At 41.9% G+C, this 22,446-nt stretch overlaps 2 protein-coding genes across 7 annotated transcripts; one reads left to right on the top strand and one right to left on the bottom strand.

Annotated features, from left to right (window-relative positions):
* Positions 1–1,223: 1,223 nt before the first annotated feature.
* On the bottom strand, positions 1,224–15,742 carry LOC132974905 (NLR family CARD domain-containing protein 3-like). Of its 6 annotated transcripts, XM_061039246.1 has the most exons (11): positions 15,592–15,742; positions 13,218–13,390; positions 12,921–13,031; positions 10,825–10,935; positions 10,630–10,708; positions 10,267–10,471; positions 8,338–10,141; positions 8,063–8,236; positions 7,338–7,505; positions 7,171–7,217; positions 1,224–2,045 (listed from the first exon to the last, which is right to left on the bottom strand). In XM_061039246.1, the coding sequence occupies exons 2-11, from the start codon at positions 13,292–13,294 to the stop codon at positions 1,483–1,485; spliced, it is 3,339 nt and encodes a 1,112-aa protein (XP_060895229.1). In that variant the 5' UTR covers positions 13,295–13,390; positions 15,592–15,742; the 3' UTR covers positions 1,224–1,482. The 6 variants fall into 6 exon arrangements, with proteins under 6 accessions (XP_060895229.1, XP_060895232.1, XP_060895231.1 ...); XM_061039249.1 differs by lacking the exon at positions 10,825–10,935; XM_061039248.1 differs by lacking the exon at positions 12,921–13,031.
* Positions 15,743–17,053: 1,311 nt separating this feature from the next.
* LOC132974805 (uncharacterized) lies at positions 17,054–18,903 on the top strand. The gene is made up of 3 exons (XM_061039080.1): positions 17,054–17,079; positions 17,132–18,153; positions 18,704–18,903. The coding sequence occupies exons 1-3, from the start codon at positions 17,054–17,056 to the stop codon at positions 18,739–18,741; spliced, it is 1,086 nt and encodes a 361-aa protein (XP_060895063.1). The 3' UTR covers positions 18,742–18,903.
* The last annotated feature ends 3,543 nt before the right edge of the window (positions 18,904–22,446 follow it).

Here is a 22,446-nt window from a genome sequence, read left to right as displayed (position 1 = left end):
TCAGTTTACAATACCCAGCTTGTAGATTATATTTGCCATGAACTACAAATTTAACGTGTCTTACATTGACACGTCTCTCTCTTTTGGTGGAACAACCCAAAATGGTCTCTGACCAGAGGAAGGCATAGGAAATGTGTTGGTGCTCTGACACATATTACTTGTGGAGAGTAAGTAAAGTATCAGACAGTAGCCTCCTCTGTCTCTTTAGTTATTGTGTCCCTCTTGCCTGTAGTTGTTCTGCTGACATCATCCCTGAGGAGAAACTGTCTGACTGATTTAGCTCTCTTCATTTTGAGAGTTTCTTGGACCATTTTTCTAATGGTTTGAGAATCACATCCAATAAGCTTCTTGTCTTATTTTATTTATATATATACACCTTTTTTTAAATTTTCTTTTTAATGTGCCATAGTACATTGTCAATACAATTACAAATAATCAAGACATAAGTACATATACAGCGTACAACATTCTTCTGATTTCTTAGATTACAGTTTAAACCTTATATCTACATAAGCTAGCCTCTATGGACTTGTTTTTCTTTTTTTGTGGCTACTCAAGGGAGCCGTAATAAAACTATATACATCCAGAGAGAAAGTACCAAAAATAGAAGTAAATCAAGCAGTATCAGCAATTTGGCTTGCAAGACTTTTGAATAATACCAATAAAGTAATATTTGATCGTTTTGATCAGGACTGAAGTTGATCAAAAGATTTAACCTAAAAAAGCAAAAAAAAAATTAATCTGTTCTATTTTTATAGCAGATTTTTGGAAGTGAACATTTTTGTCCTTAATGCCTTAAGAGGGTAGTAAATTAAACTGATGCCTGAGGGTTTAAAGTGTGTCTTATACAGCAGATTTGATGGTAATAACAGCTTATTTAAAGGACCTTCATATAAAGTGTTACCCAAGAAGAACTTAGACTGAGGTTCTGTCTGTGTTTAAACGGATGTCATGAAACACTTTAACCAGAGCTGTCTCAGTGCTGCGGTTTGGTCCAAAACCTGACTGGAAGACATCCAAACAGTCTTTCAATATCAAGAAGTTGTTTAACTTCTGAAACACAGCTTTGTCTATCATTTGACCTAACAGAGGAAGATTTGATATAGGCCTGTAATTATTCATTATTGTCTAGATTGTTCTTTTCTAGTAGTGGCTTGATGACTGCTGTTTTCAGGGCCTGTGGGAAGACACCTGAGAGACAAGTTTACACTTTGTAACAGATCTGGAGCCATGACTCCTCCTCCTGCTGCCAATATCAAGACAGCAGGAGGAGGAATTTAATTGTTTAATTGTCACTTGTTTTTTATTGGTGAGATCAGAACAATACAGACATTAAAGAAGGGGGTCCATTGTTTTTCTGTAATGTAGAACATTTAACCCCCATTACCACCCCCACCCCCCATTATCACGCCCCCCCAACCATGAAACAGACCAGCTGGACAGAGTGAACAGAGTCAGCTGATCTTCAGTCAGCAGTGTTTCTCAGAACGACAGACGACACAGAGACACTGAAGAATCAGGAGACCAGAACCCAAACCCAGGATAGAGAGGTTCAGTGAAGGTGGTGTTGAAGGTGTGGAGGTGGATCAGTGTGTCAGAGGAGACTCTGTAGAAGGACAGAGAGCCAGCAGGACAGTCCACATACACTGCTACTCTGTTAGAGACAGGGGAGGAGGAGGAGGAGGAGGAGGAGGAGGAGGAGATCTCTGTTCTTCTGTTATTGTGACAGACAGAGTAACCTTCATCAGAGCAGCTCAGACTCCAGGACTGATCATTAAATCCAAACCAACATTCATTACTGCCTCCTCTCCTTCTGATTCCTCTGTAACTCACTGATACAGAAACCTTTCCTCTCCACTCGACCTCCCAGTACCAGCGACCAGTCAGACCAGTCCTACACAGCAGCTGAGAACACCAGTGTTTAAATCTGTCTGGATGATCAGGATATGACTGAAGCTCCTTCACATGTGTCACCTTCCTGTTGTTGTCAGACAGTTTCAGGTATCTGTTCACTGTGTTTGTGTCCAGTTCCAGCTCACAGGCGTCTGATGGAGAGAACGAGACACAACACAGCTGCAGGTTATCATCTGTTCATTCATCAACAACTTTACTGACACTTACTGATAGGGGTGTAAAGGTAAACGTACTCGGACCGGACCGTTTCGGTACAGGACTGATCCGAGTACGCGCGGAACGAAAGTGCTTTAATCTGTGTTCCCACACGGACCGCAAAGCGGAAGCACACCTCAGGGTGGAGGAAGGCTGCGGCCGCTGATATGGGACACAGCTTTTAGTTATTAACTTGTAAAAAAGTTCAAACATAAACCGTGCAAACTGTGCAGATTACTAGTTCCTCGAGTCCTGTTGGTCTGGACAGTTGCATATAACCGGGATGGAGTTCTTTTTACGGACTTACTCTTAAGTTTCGTTTTCATTTTCAGTGATGATCCCGCTCAAACTAAGAGCAAAAGGGGAGGAGGAGACACGTCTGTGTGGCAGAATAACCTGCAGCATGAAAGAATGAACACCTCCCTCCCCATTCCCACAATAATGGACAAAGAGACGTTGACAAGACGAGAGTAGTGTGCCGTCGTTGTTCAGCGGACATCGGGTACGTCACAGGCAACACGTCCAACTTATTAAAGCACTTGAAAAGGCACCACGCGAACGTAAACATCACTGTAAGTAGGAACAAACAGACAGCCTTTTGTTAGTAATTCTAAACGGGCCAAAGCCATAAAAAATGCCATTGAAGTTCTTATATCGACAGAGGGAAATATTAATAGTTCTGAAACTACACTGTCCCAGATGTGATTAGGTTTATTATGTGCTCAAAGGGCATTCAAAAAACTGTTGGCTTAGTAAACTAAAAGGTGTCAGTGTAATTTAAAATAAATACTTTTATATATAGGCTATATTAATTACTTAATTTCATTCTAAAATACTTTATTTCATTCATATCTTTTATTTATTGGAGACTCTTTTGGTTGAAGGAAGCAGCATAAGTTTATTTTATGTTTAATTTAAAATGTTATTAAAAAGTAACCTGAGCAGGTGTACAAGTCTGAACTGTCGATGCTGCACTTAGTCCAATGTGTAAAAGGGAAATTATAAATGTTCCTAATAAAGAAAAAAAAACGTTACTGTAGTGAAAATGTACCAAACCAAAGCTTCAAAACTGAAATGTTTGTGTACCGTTACACCCCTACTTACTGAGAGTCAATCAAACTTACAGTTCATATTCAGCACTGAATGATGTTTGACAGCACTGAAATGTAATAATCCACTTCTAATCAAGTTCAAATGGAGTTACCATGGCAGCCAGGATGAATGGAGATCCAAATCAACAAACACATGCAGTGAATAAAGTCTGACTAATCAAAGTGCAGCACAAAGAATCTATGAACCATCTGCTGTCTCCAACTGTTCTGTCCTCAGAGGTCACATTCAGCACAAACAGGAGCCTCATTTCCACTTTCACTGTCACACACAATGTGATGGCAGCAGGAGTGTGCCACGTCCCTTTGTCCTGTCTAACTAGTTTTAAACTGTGTTTCTGAAGTCATGGAGACCATTTCTTTTCCATCAATCTAGGCTCTACAACATACATGTTTTTGTTTTAATTGAAATTTAACTGGACTGGATGAACAGATCGAAATCTGAAGAAACAGATGACAACTCAGTCCTTGTGAGTTTTTCCCTGCTTGTCTAAGGCGTAGGCCACACCGTCCCGTCCTCACCTGGCCACCTGGCCGCTGCAGGTACTAGCTTTCTTACTAGCCTGTCTCTGCCGGCCTGCTGCTGACTTGTGTATTGTTGTTGGATGTTCCTGCTGGCCTGTGCTATGGTGATCGTGGACTTTACTGTGTGCCTTACTGTCTGCACAGCCAGAAGACGAGGAGGAGAGCTAGCTTATGTCTCTAAAGATATTCTGTTACTATTTCATCACTGAATTCACGTCTGGATGTTTTTGAGGAGAGAACTTGATGTTGGAGACTCTGCATATTTACATGTTTATGAAAATGAACGTCAAATCAAAAATGATTTCTGCTGTTTTTAAAGTTGATGAGCTCCACGAGCTCGACTACGAGCAGCCGGCCAGCAGCCAACATCAAAATGTGAAATGTCACAAAAACTGCATGTTGTAAAATATACATTTCTGTTGGATGTGATGAATGGTGATTTTCTATTCACTGGATTATCACTTTTATTTCAGTTTTTTATTTAATATTTAAACTCTCATGAATTTCCATCACCCTCACTTTTATCATCACTTTGTGTGACTTCCATCCTGTTGTAGTTTGAAAGGTTTGATCATAACAGAAACACAATCTGGACAGCAGCAGGCACAAACCAATAGTTACCTAACCTCTGAATTTAGCCAAGTCATAAGATCATGTTCTGATACACAAGACACACACACACACACACACACACACACACACACACACACACACACACACACACACACACACACACACACACACACACACACACACACACACACACACTCTCTCTCTTTCCTGTTAAGAGACCAGTTGTCTGTCCAGGAAACTTCTAGGAAATGGTCTTCATATAGCACACATGTTGTAATTGCCCATAAAAGGATGATTGGGATGTTATAAAAGTTCCGGTTGAGCGAGGACGCTGCCGTGTATGTCGCCGCTTCACGATCCGTGACAAAAATCGTGTTTATTTTGTGCTATCTATGCTTCTCCCTCCTACTTATCCTCTACTAACAGTCTGCAAACAGATCGACTTTGCTGCTGCTTTCAGTTTGTGTAAACTGACAGCTACTCACCATCTATGACGATCAGCTGTTAGCGCTAGCCGCCGATCAGCTGTTAGCTTCTCGCACAGCTATCAGGATATCCTCACCAGTCTGTGATCACTGGACCCTCGCCTGCCTTATTGGCGGCCCGCCACCTGTTGGCTACCGCTGGCTGCCGCTTCCCCCCTACTCTGGCTCGGCTGCTGGCGGCGAAGAGGCCTGCCTGACAACCAGACTGTCGGCTGCTGCTCTCCTGCTCAGATTGTGTCCAGACGGGTCCCCCGTCTGCCACAAAATTGGTCCTTTCCTTATCCTGGTTTGGCTCTCATTCCTGCGGTTTTCCTGACCCCGGCTGGTGCCCGGTAGCTTGCGGCTTTCAGCCTGCGGCTAGCAGCTGCTCTCCCTGCTGCGGACATGGTACTACTAACATACTCCGCTCTGCAACTCCGGAATCTCGCCTGTCACTTCTCTCCGGACAACCTTGCTTCCATTAAATCTTTCGGACTCCTGCGCCGTCCTCACTACGTGCATAGGGCTGCCCGATGCAAGTTTGTTTACACTGACCATGCTATCCCCACTGTAGTGTCTGACCGGCACCATCATCACAACAAATCACACGAGCACACCAGAAACCTGATACCTGTTGTTGTGTGTGTTGACAGAACCACTCCTCTCTCCCCCTCTGCTTCAGAATACACCACCGCCTCATTTATGCTGCAGAATGCTCGCTCCCTTAACAACAAAGCAAACCTATTTCACTAAATATCAAACTTTACTGACAGATCCACGTCATCAGAATCATTCAAACCGATGGTTTTATTTAGGCTATAATCACGCATGTAGTGAGCCGTTTCCAATAAGTAACTTTCATTATGACAATATATAAAAAATAAAAATAAAAATAAAATAAAAGTCCTCCACATACATATCGCATCAGTGCCGTCTCGCCTTCATTATCCCGGACGGACCTCAGAGGACCGGACTTATACACTTATGTAATCACTGATGTAGAGTTAAACATTAGACTAACACAAAGACCATAGAGCCTCCAGTTTTCATTAATATATTTCAATATCTTGCATTTATCATCAATTGTGATTTTTAGTTTTAATAAAGATGACTGCGTCACAGAGCGCACAGAGACATGGCGATGGCTTCACACATTTCACCTCCTCCATACTCAGCACATCTTCATCAGCTGCATGTATTTATTCTGTAGATAATTCAAGTGTGGACATTAAGTCGGGGCATCTCTGACACGATCATTAAGCCATATATTTGATCATAATTATTCACAGTACAGACGGAGATGCCCACGAAAATATGTGGCCAACAATTAAAAGTTTTTGTTCGTTGATCAAACCTTTGATTAATAATATGATAGAGTGAGGGAGAAAGCTGACTGACGTGTCCTCTCTGCCACTATATGAAGAAGTCAGTGTGGGTCCTGTAAACATGTAAACATTGCAGATATACTCGTGCGTAATGATGAACGGTGGATGTTTTGGCACATAGGACAGCGTGAATGCAGCAGCTACATGGTGTCATTCTCTGAATTTTCTTCAGTTTGGGATCCTCCTGCTGCAGCAAATTACCGATATGTCCATTTTATCCTTCACTTCATTCACAAACTCCTCTGTTTCTGGGTCAGAAAGTTTCGTTTCTTCGTCTAAACTTCCGTTTTCGCGATCCAGCGCTGGAAACCTTTGATCTGCCCCCTCGTTTGTATGCATTTTCATTCACGAGCTGCTTTGCATTGACCGTTTATGGTTGAATGTGGGCATGTAGAGGGCGGAACATGGGACTAATCTACGTGCGCACATTTCCAGGTGGATCGTGATTTATAAAGGGAACATTGCGTGCAGGTGTGCGTACAAACGGTTTTATAAATCTGAATCTTTTTGTGCGCACGCCATTTCAGGGTTTTTGGCACATGTACATTTTTATGTATGAATTTTACGCACTCTTTTATAAATGAGACCCCTGGTCATTTTTAAAAACCTCCTCAAACACCAGCTGTTCAGCAAAGCATTCAGCCTCATCTAACACTCCCCTCAGCTGATCACCCACTCCATTTCTCCTTCATCTGTTTGTCTAGTGTTTCTATCCTCTCTCTTCTCTGTTTGTGTTTTTCTATTCCTCTCTTGTTGTCTCCCATTACGCCCCCCCCCCCCCCCCCCCCCCCACACACACACACACACACACTTTGTAAAGCATCCTTGGGTTTCATGAAAGGCGCTATTTAAATCTAAGTTATTGTTATTAACTTCTCCGAGAGAAATAAACAGATCCTTGATTCACAAGCCATAGTCTCTGTCTGATTGTTCAAGAGCATTTACTCTTCTCCACTCCAACATGTGCTGCTGTGTTCTGATGAAGAGAAATTAAAACACACTCACACTTCCTCAGACCAGGATCCAGTCTGTGCAGTCCACTATGGTCCAACCTGGAGGAAGAAACCAGATCAGAATCTATTTCATACATCTTCATTTAAATCCAGCATCAGACAAGAAGCAGAGTTCATCATTCAGAAAGAGTGAGACAGCTTCTGTGTGTCTGTCTGTACCTCAGTGTCTCCAGTCTGCAGTGTGGATCCTCCAGTCGAGCAGACAGCAGCTTCTCTCCTCGTTTTCCTGGATGATTGTAGCTCAGGTCCAGCTCTCTCAGGGGGGAGGAGCTTAGAGCTGAGGCCAGAGACATACAACCTTCTCCTGTGATCAGACAGTTTGACAGACTACACACACACACACACACACGCACGCACGCACGCACGCACGCACGCACGCACGCACGCACGCACGCACGCACGCACGCACGCACACACACACACAAACAATATGCTTAACATCCATTGGTTCATTCTTCACTGTTTTACCAGTAACATCCTGTCATAACCATGCAGCTGAACAGAATAGACTTCATAATCTGATACTAATCAATATTTACACTGGTGACAAATAGTGATGATAAGACAGAGCATGAGATAAACACACAGACTGCTTTGACGTCAGCAGTGATGTAGAAACAGTTCTGAACTGTTTCATCTGAAAAAAAGATTTTTTAGTTCTTTATGATCCAAACATTATCCATGGTTTGTTTGTTGGTGGGGAAAAAACTTCATATTTAACTTTCTTTATTCCAGTCCAGCTTCCTCAGACTAAAAGACTGAGAGCTATAGAACGAGCTCAGAGCTTTACAGCTTTAATGTGGAAACATACAGGTCCATTTAATAAATGATTCAACAGGAAAACATTATGTTAGAGGAATAATCTGGATCAGCAGCACACTAACCTGAGAGTGTCCAGTCTACAGAGTGGACTCTTTAAACCAGTAGACAGCAGCTTCACTCCTGAATCCTGCAGGTTGTTGTTGCTCAGGTCCAGCTCTCTCAGACTAGAGGACTGGGAGCTGAGGACTGAGGACAGAGCTTCACAGCTTCTCTCTGAGAGGTTACAACCACTCAGCCTGAAGAGGATTCAGAAGAACACAAATCAATTACAAACTATAGTTGTTATTTCTGAATGAAGAGAACTACAGTTAACCTGGATAGTTATGTGAGCACGTACAGAGCTTTGTTTGAAGCTTTGATCACAGGCAGCAGCCTCAGAAGAGCCTCCTCTGAAGCATAGTATTTCTTCAGGTCAAACACGTCCAGATCTTTTTCTGATGACAGTAAGATGAAGACCAGAGCTGACCACTGAGCAGGAGACAGTTTATCTGTAGAGAGACGTCCTGATCTCAGGGACTGTTGGATCTCCTCCACTAGAGAACGATCATTCAGTTCATTCAGACAGTGGAACAGATTGATGCTTTTCTCTGCAGACAGATCCTCACTGATCTTCTCCTTGATGTACTTGACTGTTTTCTGATTGGTCTTTGAGCCACTTTCTGTGTGTGTCAGCAGACCTCGTATGAGATTCTGATTGGTCTCTAAAGAAAGACCGAGGAGGAAGCGGAGGAACAAGTCCAAGTGTCCATTAGGACTCTGTAAGGCCTGGTCCACAGCCCTCAGATATAAATGTGTTGGGTCAGGTTTTTCTCTGAATAATTTAGACCACCTGGATGTTGTTTGTTCTTCTGACATCAGATTGACTCCAGAGTTGATGAAGGTCAGATGGACATGAAGAGCAGCCAGAAACTCCTGAACACTCAGATGGAGGAAGCAGAACACCTTGTCCTGGTACAGTCCTCTCTCCTCTTTAAAGATCTGTGTGAACACTCCTGAGTACACTGAGGCTGCTCTGATATCAATGCCACACTCTGTCAGGTCTGAGTCATAGAAGATCAGGTTTCCTTTCTGCAGCTGCTCAAAAGCCAGTTTTCCCAGAGACTCAATCATCTTCCTGCTCTTTTTATTCCAGTGTGGATCTGTCTCAGCTCCTCCATCATACTTGATGTTCTTCAGTTTGGACTGAACCACCAGGAAGTGGATGTACATCTCAGTCAGGGTCTTGGGCAGCTCTCCTCCCTCTCTGGTCTTCAGCACATCCTCCAGAACTGTAGCAGTGATCCAGCAGAAGACTGGGATGTGGCACATGATGTGGAGGCTTCTGGATGTCTTGATGTGGGAGATGATTCTGCTGGCCTGCTCCTCATCTCTGAACCTCTTCCTGAAGTACTCCTCCTTCTGTGGGTCAGTGAACCCTCTGACCTCTGTCACCATGTCAACACACTCAGGAGGGATCTGATTGGCTGCTGCAGGTCGTGTGGTTATCCAGAGGTGAGCAGAGGGAAGCAGTTTCCCCCTGATGAGGTTAGTCAGCAGCACATCCACTGAGGTGGACTCTGTGACATCAGTCAGGGTCTCGTTGTTTTTAAAGTCCAGAGGAAGTCGACACTCATCCAGACCGTCAAAGATGAACACAACCTGGAACTCTTCAAACCTGCAGATTCCTGCTTCTCTGGTTTCAGTAAAGAAGTGATGAACGAGTTCCACCAAGCAGAACTTTTTGTTCTTCAGCACATTCAGCTCTCTGAAAGTGAATGGAAATGTGAAGTGTATGTCCTGGTTGTCTTTGTCTTCAGCCCAGTCCAGAGTGAACTTCTGTGTTAAGACTGTTTTCCCGATGCCAGCCACTCCCTTTGTCATCACTCTTCTGATTGGTTCATCTCTTCCAGGTGAGACTTTAAAGATGTCTTCTTGTCTGATGGTTGTTTCTGGTCTGTCTGGTTTCCTGGATGCTGTTTCAATCTGTCTGACCTCGTGTTCATCATTGACCTCTCCAGTCCCTCCCTCTGTGATGTAGAGCTCTGTGTAGATCTGGTTCAGAAGGGTTGGGTTTCCTGCTTTAGCAATCCCCTCAAACACACACTGGAACTTCTCCTTCAGGTTAGATTTGTGTTTACGCCGGCACTCTGCAGTGACTGTCCCTGAAAAAAGAAAGAACTGAAATCAATGAACAGATCCTGATATAGATCACATGACTATCTGAGTTTGGAACTTTAAACCTTTTTGTCCTTTTTCTAAAATACTAAATCTGTTAAAATGTTCTTACTGCTCTGCAGACAGTCAGCCAGCTCCTCCTGCTTCATTCTCCTCAGGAAGTGCAGAGTAATCTTCAAAAATGCCTCTATACAGCTTCTCCCCTGCTCTTCATCCTCACTCTGACTCTCTAAGCATTCTGGGTAATCTGGACTCAGAACCCTCTGGACTCTCTTCAGCTCGTTCTTCACAAAGGTGACGATGTTCTCTTCCAGCAGCTGGAACAGAAGGAGACACTGGATATTTAATATGAACTGGTAGAACTCAACATGTGTTTCATCTGTCAGTCTGAAGGTCAGCTGGTCTAAACAGAACAATAACTTAGAATTAAATTATTGTAATGGTAGTGTATTAATTAACAGTGTGTTGAACACACCATAAAGATGGAGTCCAGGTCTGTTGGATTCTGCTGGTCTGGTTGATCTCTGTGAATGTTGGAGCTCTCCTGTTGAACTCTGTAACAGGACATATTACACAAGAAAACAACAAGATATATATAATGAAACTCTGAGCCAAGATATGAGTCTTTGAACAACAGAGACATAACATTTACTTCATTTTTAATTCTTACCTTCCATCAGCCGGAAGTCCATCTTTAAAGAAGATTGGATGAAGTTTAGACCGATCACTCTTCATGGACACACAGCTGGGTCCAGGAGAGTCTGGTCTCTGTTCCTGCATCCTGATACAAACAAACAGCTGGTTAATGAAAGCATTTAGAACAAAGATCATTTTTAATCAGATTGTTCCAGTTCAAACTAGCAGATGGATAATCAATAATCAGGAGGCAGAGCTGAAGTTTTCCACAGTTCTCTCTGTTTCTATTAGAACAGTATCTCACTCAGAATACAGCCAACAATGTGTCTGTCCTCAAATTCTTTAGACAGATGAAATTAAAGTTAACAGAAGACAACTTAAACATAAACACAGCTCAGAAAGATGATGTGGTTAGTTACTGAGATTTACAGATAGCAACATGCAGTAATATGATCTCACAGAGAGAGAGAGAGAGAGAGGGGGAGGGAGAGATAGGAGCTCAAGGTGCCAGTTCCCCCAGTAGTCTAAGCCTATAGCAGCATAACTAGGAGCTGGTCTACACCAGCGCCAGCCCTGACGATAAAATGTATAGTTACTTTTAAGTCTATTCTTAAAAATACAGAGTGTGTCTGCCTCCCGTACCCCGGCTGGAAGATGATTCCAGAGGAGAGGAGCCTGAGAACTGAAGGCTCTACCTCCCATAGTACATTTAGAGACTGATCAGCAACTACTATTAGGATACGGAACAGATCCAGATCAAGGACTTGTCCATAACAACTTCAGGAACCTCACCCTGGAACTCACTTCTGGGACAAAGTCTTCAGACTGACATCACTTCAGATGGGAATAAGTGCTGATTGCACCATCACAGTAGTTTTCATATTGTGAGTAAGTCCAGTATATGGATCCTACAAGTTTTGTAAAAAAAAACACTCCAGAGCTTTGAAGATCTTTGTCTGCAGTCTTCATGATACATCTGCTCACCAGTGTCCAGCCAAGATCACTGGACCAAATGTTCAGTATACCACCATGACATCATCCCTGATGTACTAAACGTACCTCAGCTAGACTCAGGTACCATTCACTTAAACAAGGATCAAGTATTAAACTATGTAGTCCAGGAGAAAGTGTAGTCAGATATCAGTACAATGGTCAGCTGGATCAGCAGGATGTATGGACCAGGTAGGTTAGTGAACTTGACCTGAATCTTTCAATGCCCAACATCTCACCAGCAGAACCTCATGAGAGTTAGGATCTGGGCTGTGGACAAAGTCAGGACATCTAACATCCACCTCGTGGACCATAATCCTCTAATCACAGTTTTTAAACCGTGGCTCCCATCCTTGATGGTGCATGCTTTAAAATGGACGTGCAGAAGCAGACTCTCAGTGAATGAAATCTGATATTGTGGACAGTATATCTGTTTGTTTTGGTCATCATTGGGAGTGAGGAAGGAGAGGACTTTCATTCTACCTGAGGGAAAAACAAAAATGTTCATTCATTAAAAATGCTTTAATTGGGGTGCTGGTGGCCTAGTGGTTAGTGTGCGTGTCCCATGCAGGGAGACTGTAGCCCTCCAAGCGGCTGGCTCGGGTTCAAATCCGACCTGTGGCTCCTTTCCTGCATGTCATTCCCTATTCTCTCTCTCCTTTATTTCTGACTCTATCTACTGTCCCGTCTCTAAATAACAGAACAAAAAGCCCAAAAATAAATCTTTCCTCAGATTAGTCTTGTTTTAAGGTTTGGCCTATTATTTTGGCAGGTTTATTTTGCTTGAGACAATTTGACTTTGTCTAAGAATATTTAGCTTCTTTCTAGTAGGGCTGTTTTTGCTTTGAAGTCATAAAGTCCATCACACTGTCGGCTGGTTCTGTGTCAGGCAGGTTAAGTTCTGACAGGGTCGGGGAAATAGGGTGCAGTGAAGGACCCAAATGCAGGAATAAATGGACTCACAGCTACAATAAAATGATTCTTTTCCACATTGTACAGCCTTCAGGCAGGTCAGGGTTCAAATACAAACTGGAAGAGGTGAACATGGACTGAAGACTGAGAGTGATGTAAATGGCTGAGGATGAAAGAGTGAGCCTACAGAAAAGCAGAACAGAGCTTTTTGTCAATTTCAGATCTCACCTTCCATCAGCAGGATGTCCAGCTTTAAAGTTCACAGGGCGACCCATAGACCGGTCACTCTTCATGGACACACAGCTGGGTCCAGGAGAGTCTGGTCTCTGTTTCTGCATCCTGATACAAAAAAAGAACATTATTAGTTACTGTGAGCAGCAGATGAGACAGTGATGATGATGATGATGATGATGATGATGATGAAGATGAAGATGATGATGATGATGATGATGATGATGAAGGTGGAGTGATGTGAGTGTTGAGCTGTGACATGGAGAAGAGTCATGGACAGTTAGAGATCCTCACCTCAGAGCTTCATGTTCCTCACACAGAGAGGTTTTAGAGGGAGGGACTCCCTCCTCTGTGTCCTCACACTGATCCATAGCAGAGCGCCCCCTGCTGGGAGAGCTGCACTCTGTCACTACAACAACACTGATGGAGTTCAGCTGCTGAAGTCACATCCAGTCAAAGATCTTCAGCTGTTGAGGAAACAAAGAGAAGAAGCTGCTGATTCACCTTCATCATCATCATCATCATCATCATCATCATCATCATCACCTCACTGTCAGTCTACAAACATCACATCTACCTGGTTCACCTTCATCATCATCATCATCACCTCACTGTCAGTCTACAAACATCACATCTACCTGGTTCACCTTCATCATCATCACCTCACTGTCAGTCTACAAACATCACATCTACCTGGTTCACCTTCATCATCATCATCATCATCATCACCTCACTGTCAGTCTACAAACATCACATCTACCTGGTTCACCTTCATCATCATCATCATCATCATCACCTCACTGTCAGTCTACAAACATCACATCTACCTGGTTCACCTTCATCATCATCATCATCATCATCACCTCACTGTCAGTCTACAAACATCACATCTACCTGGTTCACCTTCATCATCATCATCATCACCACCTCACTGTCAGTCTACAAACATCACATCTACCTGGTTCACCTGGTGTTATGATCTAATCTTCTGTTCTCTCTTATAGTAGATGATTTATTACTCTCAGATGTTCTGTTCTTGTTAGACTGATTATCCAGCTGAAGTATGAAATTAGTTGTAGGTTCTGAATGTATTCGCTGCACAGTCTGTAACTTGGACATGAATCACTCTTTTTTAAGATCTGTCATCATCTCCTTCTTGTTCTAATTTGATGAATTTAAATGATTTTATTTAAACTTTTATGAATTGAACTTTTTTGAATTGATCCTCTAGCATCTGTCGTGTCCCACCTGAAGGCATGTATTTATATTCCTTATAATCAACATTTATATAAAATGGTCATGAATAATCGTAATAGTATTTCAGTATAATAATGAACTAAAAGACACATATTATCCAAATTAGATAAATAAATAATAATAGTGTGAGGGTTGTATATTATAAACATAACGTAATCAACTAAGGATGAAATGCAGAAGGGCACATGTGCACATGAATTCAAACTGAGCCTACAAAGTGAAACTCATCAAGGATAGAGTGAAAAAAGTCAATGCTGAGATGAAATTTTGCATGGTCAAAGAGTGAGGTCTCAAGTTTCATACGAGTTTGCTTTTGGGGTAATTAAGTAATAAATCTTAGGCTAACCTGACATTTACGAGAGGTGAAGGAGAGACAAATACAAGAAAAAGGACCATCATTCCAAGAAAACCTGCCATACATGCTATGTTGGTGTGTCGATGTCCGGTCACAAGATGGTTGGCCAGATATATACCCCATTTATCAAGAAGACATGACATTGCAGTAGTTGTTTTTTTTTGACTGCTAACTTCTGAAAATAGCATGTGGCAATGTATGGGACATGGCTGGGGCTGTGAAGCCCACGTGGGACATAGTTAGAGCTATCAGGCCCATGTGGGACATAGATGGATCTATAAAGCCCATGTGGAGGAGGCGGATACCATCTCCACGCCCTCAGCAAAATAAGTATATATTGTGTGATATTATTTGTCGTAGTCAGTCGTCTGCAGGCGGCTCACTGCTTTGGATTCTGAGAAAGATGAATAAAGCTTTTAGTGCTCAATTTGTTTGTCTCCTGGGTCCAGTCTCTGAAGAAAGACAAACAAGCTTTAAAACACCACTTAGAACTTAAAAAGGACAGTTAGATTTAGAGTTTAAAATGTTGATGTCTTTGTTGGTCCGGTCACAGGCAAAAACTGACCCTGCCTATTTTCCGGATTTATAAAAAAAAAAGGTCACTACACAGCAATAAAGTGTTATCTTATCAGAGGAGGCTTCACTGCAGGACTTTGAATCATAAAACAATAACAAGTCAAACCCAACAAGTCATTGATTAACCAAGAACACAGTCAGCTGATTGAGAGAGTTACAACAACTTCTTATGAATATGTTCCACTGTAAAGAAAACGTAATTAAGAAAAATGTTAAAATCAAAATGATAATCACTCAAACATTTCAATTACAGAAGATAAAGTGATGAACTCAATGAAAGAAACTTCCAGAGCGGGCTCGTCTTTAATCGACCTGTTAGCATGTTAGCATGGTTAGCATCAGGACTGAGGATCATTGTGTGTCCTTCACTTCTACTTTAGTCAGAGCAGCTAATGAATCCGGTGGCTAACTGTTAGCTTACAGCTCTTTTTACACTTAAATTAAAAGAGTTTTTCAAACAGTATAAAAAGTGTCTCTTACCTTCAACACGGAGAACTAATCTGCGTCTCAACAGGACAACGTCAAAGTCAAGTCTCCTGACACCAGGAAATACCAAAGTCTAATAATCACCATGGCAACAGGGACTCAAAGGTCACAGCTTTATCACATTTTATTGAAGGAAGCTTGTTTATTGTGTCAGGTGATCCTTTACTGCTTTGATATCAGATATATTGTGTGATGATAGAAGTTGATGAAAGTGTTTGAGGCAGTCTGTTGTCCTGCAGTGGTCTGTAAAAAAAGGAAGGGCTGCTGTATGGGATCAATTGCCTGTAAATAATATTTTGAACTCCTGAAAGGTTACTTGTAAAATCATTTTGTGCAAATGTGAAGATGTGTAATGATTTTGTGCTCACAGTTCAGATTGCACAAATTCCCTATCTTCTCGTGCGATCCTGAAGGTACAAGCACAAGCTTTGAGTTACAACCACAAATTTTGACAGAGTCTTTACGCCTCAGCCTCCAGCCAATCAGCACGTCTCTACCTTGTCAACTGACAATCAGAGGAAGCTGAGTCTGTTTAGTATGGAGTTAGATCAGTCTCAAGTTTCATGAATGCACACAGAAGGATTCACAAATGTATTTTGTGATTTATAAGGACTCTATCCACAAAAATAGTTTTCAATACACACAAATATTTAGCATTGTATATAAATGTAAAAATATACACAAATAAAAAACAAGATTCACACACAAATATTTATAGTTTGATATTTAATAGAAATCCACAAATGTGTGATATACATATATATTAAAAAAACACATTTGGATCTTGTCTTGTCAGTCTGCCTTTACAAACTGTTTGTCATGTGTGAACCTCGCTGCATTTGTGTGTGGGACTTTTGAGACTCTCCTGCCGTGGTTTGATTCACAAATGGAAATGTCTGTAGCCAATCAGATGTCTCCTTCCTATTCAGCCAATCACAGTAGGGTAGATTCAATGGCATGTTTTAATGTGATCACTTTAGCGTTACATCGCAGCGATCAGCCGAGCTGTCTGATTAAGTCGTCTTTATGTTGACGAGTACAAACGGTCTCTGTGATCGTCGTACTATAGATGGAAAGTCGTTTATCGTGCTCGGTCACGTTGTTGATGCTGGTCTCTGCTCTAAACGAGTCAGTATCTGAAGTGTATGTACAGTTTAAGCTCTGTGTGCAATAATGAACGGCCCGACTCCTCAAGAAACGAGCCAGACTCTCCGTGTCTGCAAAGACAGAGATGCCTTGTTTCATAGTGTGGGGGAATGTCTTATTGTCAGTAGCTTCCTTTAACATGAGAGAAAATGGACTTTCTAAGAATATCCAAACATGTTTCTAAAAGTTCACATCCTGGTGACTTATCCAAAGAAAGACTATCTACTGCTTCTTTGAGCTCCTCTGACGTAATATCAGCATCACATCATTCTGCAAACTCCTCGTCTATATGAGGAAGAAGAGCTGAGAGATGGTTGAAGAAGGAGTTTGGAGGAGGTAAGACCAGAGAGAGTTGTTGTTTGTTCACATTCAACTGCAGCTCTTATAGGCCTGAACTCAAAAGAAACAGTAAGAGAGGATTTACTGATGGAAACAAAGATAATGTTGTTGAGATTACAAAACTGTCTCTATTTCTCTTCTTCCTCTCTGTCTCTGTATTTCTCTTCTTCCTCTCTGTCTCTGTATTTCTCTTCATCCTCTCTGTCTGTATTTCTCTTCTTCCTCTCTGTCTGTATTTCTCTTCATCCTCTCTGTCTCTGTATTTCTCTTCATCCTCTCTGTCTCTGTATTTCTCTTCATCCTCTCTGTCTGTATTTCTCTTCTTCCTCTCTGTCTGTATTTCTCTTCATCCTCTCTGTCTGTATTTCTCTTCATCCTCTCTGTCTCTGTATTTCTCTTCATCCTCTCTGTCTCTGTATTTCTCTTCATCCTCTCTGTCTGTATTTCTCTTCTTCCTCTCTGTCTCTGTATTTCTCTTCTTCCTCTCTGTCTGTATTTCTCTTCATCCTCTCTGTCTGTATTTCTCTTCTTCCTCTCTGTCTGTATTTCTCTTCATCCTCTCTGTCTGTATTTCTCTTCATCCTCTCTGTCTCTGTATTTCTCTTCATCCTCTCTGTCTCTGTATTTCTCTTCATCCTCTCTGTCTGTATTTCTCTTCTTCCTCTCTGTCTGTATTTCTCTTCTTCCTCTCTGTCTGTATTTCTCTTCATCCTCTCTGTCTGTATTTCTCTTCATCCTCTCTGTCTCTGTATTTCTCTTCTTCCTCTCTGTCTGTATTTCTCTTCTTCCTCTCTGTCTCTGTATTTCTCTTCATCCTCTCTGTCTGTATTTCTCTTCTTCCTCTCTGTCTGTATTTCTCTTCTTCCTCTCTGTCTGTATTTCTCTTCATCCTCTCTGTCTGTATTTCTCTTCTTCCTCTCTGTCTGTATTTCTCTTCTTCCTCTCTGTCTGTATTTCTCTTCATCCTCTCTGTCTGTATTTCTCTTCTTCCTCTCTGTCTGTATTTCTCTTCATCCTCTCTGTCTGTATTTCTCTTCATCCTCTCTGTCTGTATTTCTCTTCATCCTCTCTGTCTCTGTATTTCTCTTCATCCTCTCTGTCTCTGTATTTCTCTTCATCCTCTCTGTCTCTGTATTTCTCTTCATCCTCTCTGTCTCTGTATTTCTCTTCATCTCCTTTATCTCCTGTGTGTGTTTCTTTATTTCATCGTCTCCACTTGTAGTAATCTGTAATCTTGTGTTCATGACGTCACAGGACTTCGGGGCAGCACTGTGCCGCCGGTTGCCTACTGTTGTAAAAAAAAAGTTCTAACTTTTGGCAGCTTGGACATCGACCTCTCTTTTTCCTCCCTCTACATCCTTTTTTTCTGCACTGCTAGATAAGCTTCACTTCATACTGGCTTGTTTGTTACTTTCTATCTCTTTCGCTCTAGTCTCTTTTTTCTCTCTCTGTGATGCAGTGTCAATCATTTCTTTAAAGGGATACTTCACCATGAAACATGAATCTGTATTGACATTGGGTCATATATGTAGAAATGTGAAATACATTTTGAAGTTGTTGCCTTCTTGACCAAGAAAAGGCAGAAAGTGTCTTTTTGGCTCATGTGGATGCAAGACACCAGCTCCCAGAATGCACAGCAACGCAGGCCACTCCCACTAAGGTCCTCTATTTACAGACATTTACTACAACACATACGGCCGTTTCCTCAACTGATTCAGAGATTTCTTCCAGAAGGAATTGGCATCTTGGAAATTCCTGTCAGAAAACAGACTCTATGTCTGTGTCCACAGGCAAACAGTGAGAGCACCGACACTGCCAGTCCACCCCTGACCTACCAGTCAGGCCTGTCTGCAGCAGTCGTCTCACCACAATATTGCAGCTCGTAGAGATAGCCACGAACATCCGATTCGAGGACCTTCAAAATCCACTTCATCCATTTCAGTTTTTTTCGGCATCATCAGCTTTCTCCATAGAGCCTGTTAGCAGGATGCACGACCATTCAAAAATACTACCAGGTTTCTAATGATACAAAGTTTAATGCAAATGGCTGAAGTATCCCTTTAAACACGTTGTCAACTAATGGTGCATTCAGGTGGTGTCGGACACATCGGAAAAACAAGATTCTTAGTTGTAAAATGCACATGAACACCTGCTCAAGTCGGAAAAACAACTCGTCACTCGAAAAAAAATGAGGTGCTCGACTTCCCGACTTGACGTCATCACATAAGGGGCAAAATATGTTTAGTTAATGTTAACATACTTTTTAATAATTGACGTATTGACCATCAACTTTTTGCCCAGATATAACTGTAACAGTAACATTTCACTGATCTTCTTTGTAGCATCAACGCGTTGTTGCTGTTGTTACCACATTCAGATTTAATTTTTTTTTTTTTAATTTATTTTAAATATTTATTTTTGGGCTTTTTGTGCCTTTAATGGAGAAATAGGACAGTGGATAGAGTCGGAAATCAAGGAGAGAGAGTGGGGAATGACATGCGGGAAAGAAGCCACAGGTGGGATGTGAACTCGGGCCGTCTGCTTGAGACGACAGCCTCCATACATGGGGTGCGCGCACCAACCACTGCTCCACCAGCGCCCCAACATTCAGATTTTCTGAACTAAAATCAAGTCGGAAGAACGACTTCCTAACTCGGAAACTTGGAGCACCCGAGCAGCACCTGAATGCAGCATAAGACCTGAGGGTCATGATGGAATAGTCCATGTAGTGCAGCCAGAGGGGGGAGGGGCCCTGAGACATGATTTATAGATGAACTAGCCATTCTTCTGTTAAGAACTTTTTGTTATGGGTTTTTAGAAAAACAGAACAAAAAGAACAGCTTCAAGGACTGGAGGAGGGAAATTTGACCAGACACATGATGATTCACACTGGAGAAAAACCCTTCAGCTGCTCTCAATGTGAGAAAGTATTTACCCATAAGGCCAGTCTGACATATCACATGGCAATTCACAGAGGGGAGAAACCCTTCAGTTGCCCTTTTTGCAGTAAAGCATTTCAACAAAAAGGAGTCTTAACCCAACACATTTTAGTTCATACAGGAGAGAAACCCTTCAGCTGCTCTGAGTGTGGTAAAAGGTTTAGTTTTGAGGGAAATCTGACCAAACACATGAAGATTCACACTGGAGAGAAACAATATCACTGCTCTCACTGTGAGAAAAGATTTACCTATAAGGCTAGTCTGACATATCACATGGCAATTCACAGAGAGAAATCCTTTAGATGCTCTGAGTGTGGTAAAACATTTTACCGACAAAGAGATACACACTATACACATGATTCTGCATACGGGAGAAAAACCCTTCAGCTGCTCTCAGTGTGGAAAACAATTTAGACAAAAGGGGAGTCTGCAGTCACACATGTTAGTTCACACAGGAGCGAAAGCCTTCAGCTGCTCTTTTTGCAGTAAAAGTTTTACCCAAAGAGGAACTCTGACCAGACACATGTTAGTTCACACAGGAGAGAAACCCTTCAACTGTCTTGAGTGTGGTAAAAGGGGGGGGTTGTTCTGGCAGGCCGTCATCCAACGATCTCGAGGAGCCTAAGAGAGCTCAAGAGCTCCCAGGAAAGTAGGTGGTTAGTGACTGAGATTTACAGATAGATACATGCAGTAATATGATGTACTGTATATGCACAGAGAGAGAGAGAGAGAGAGAGAGAGAGAGAGAGAGAGAGAGAGGAGCTCAAGGTGCCAGTTCCCCCGGTAGTCTAAGCCTATAGCAGCATAACTAAGAGCTGGTCTACACCAGCACCAGCCCTAACTATAAGATTTATCAAAAAGGAAAGTTTTAAGTCTATTCTTAAAAATACAGACTGTGTCTGCCTCCCGGACCCCGGCTGGAAGACGATTCTCGAGGGGCAGTATGGCACTAGTAGCTCCTTAAGATAAGATGGTGCCTGGCCATTTAGAGCTTTGTAAGTGAGAAGAAGGATCTTGAATTCTATTCTAGACTGTATAGGGAGCCAGTGCAGAGAAGCCAGGACAGGAGTAATGTGGTCCCTTTTCCTAGTTCTAGTCAGTACACGAGCTGCAGCATTCTGGACTAGTTGAAGAGTCTTTAGAGACCCACCAGAGCACCCTGACAAAAGAGAATTACAATAATTCAATCTGGAGGTAACAAATGCATGAACTAGTTTTTCTGCATCATTTTGCGACAGGATATTCCTGATCTTGGATATATTACGAAGGTGAAAATAGGCTGTTCTTGAAATTTGCCTGATGTGAGTGCTAAAGGACATATCTTTCATATTTCATTACAGATAAAACCTGCTCACATTAATAAGTTGTCACAAACAAACAGAGTGTCTTTGATGCAAAGACCGAAGTCATCTTCGGATATTTTAGTATTAGGCATTATAAAATGATAACATGTTTCCAAACCAACAGACTTGAATTGATCCTTCAGCGTTGCGCACTGCAGTCTGATCAGCTCCGTGTGGAGTGCATGTTCTTCAACTAAGTAAACGACTTCTGATATGAGCCTGGCAGTCCGTTCTTCTACTTGTCCGCACTATCGTAATCTAACTCTGTCACTGACTTTTTAATGCGCCATGAATCTGTGCCATCTCCGTGCGTAATTCAAGGAAGAATTTTAGCGCTGCTCCACAGTTAAACCAGCGGACCTCTGTATGATCGGACAGCCTGTGCGTGATATCGTTTTTGGATAAGAATGAAATGTTCGGGGTTGGGTATGACAATACCTAAATCACCAAGGATTTGCCTGTTAGGGGATCAAACTGAATTGACCAAAGTATTGAAATATGACCTTGTCGTGATAAACGTTGGGGTCGTAATGGCCGCACGATTGATCCTTAGATTATGGAAAAGTACGTCCCCCCCACAATTTAAGCAATGGATGGAACTTATGTCAGAAACTGTGTCTTATACACAAGTGTTAGCCAGAATCAATAATGAAGGTGAGAACTTCCAGAGGTTATGGGGCCACTTTTTTGCTTATACATGTAGTACCATTGGTGCATTGTAATGATAAAGATGTGGTACTGTGTATACTGTGGTTACTGAATTGTTATTTTGGTTCCAATTATGTACTCAGTTGTTATGGGACTTTGGGCATACTATTGTACAACAACAATGCTGTCTGTTTTGTTTGTTGAATGTTAAATTAAAATAAAAAGTTGAATTACAAAAAAAGAATGAAATGTTCAGTAATAGTTACATATTTACAGTCTGATGAGGGCTGGTGATAAAGGCAGCAGTCTACTGCATTTAGAAGTGATGTCGCGCTGAAACTTTTAGGTGATCAACACGTTCACCTCTGAGTGACCTAAAAATGAACCATCTGTAATTAAAATCAGTTAATATTCATTTTAATTTACTGTTTTTA

The sequence above is a fragment of the Labrus mixtus genome, chromosome 5, assembly GCF_963584025.1.
Source record: "Labrus mixtus chromosome 5, fLabMix1.1, whole genome shotgun sequence".
NCBI classification, from domain to species: domain Eukaryota; kingdom Metazoa; phylum Chordata; class Actinopteri; order Labriformes; family Labridae; genus Labrus; species Labrus mixtus.
The sequence above is the reverse complement of the archived record's forward strand: the minus strand, read 5'-3'. Positions and strand labels throughout refer to the sequence as shown.

Coding starts and splice junctions, on each gene's coding strand:
- LOC132974905 (XM_061039246.1), bottom strand. CDS start 13,294: ATGGATCAGTGTGAGGACACAGAGGAGGGAGTCCCTCCCTCTAAAACC. Junction 10,142..10,266: donor GGCTGACTGTCTGCAGAGCA/GTAAGAACATTT, acceptor TTCTTTTTTCAG/GGACAGTCACTGCAGAGTGC. Junction 2,046..7,170: donor GGATCCTGGTCTGAGGAAGT/GTGAGTGTGTTT, acceptor TCTCTCCATCAG/ACGCCTGTGAGCTGGAACTG.
- LOC132974805 (XM_061039080.1), top strand. CDS start 17,054: ATGGTTGAAGAAGGAGTTTGGAGGAG. Junction 17,080..17,131: donor GAAGAAGGAGTTTGGAGGAG/GTAAGACCAGAG, acceptor CAGCTCTTATAG/GCCTGAACTCAAAAGAAACA. Junction 18,154..18,703: donor TATTTCTCTTCATCCTCTCT/GTCTCTGTATTT, acceptor GCAAGACACCAG/CTCCCAGAATGCACAGCAAC.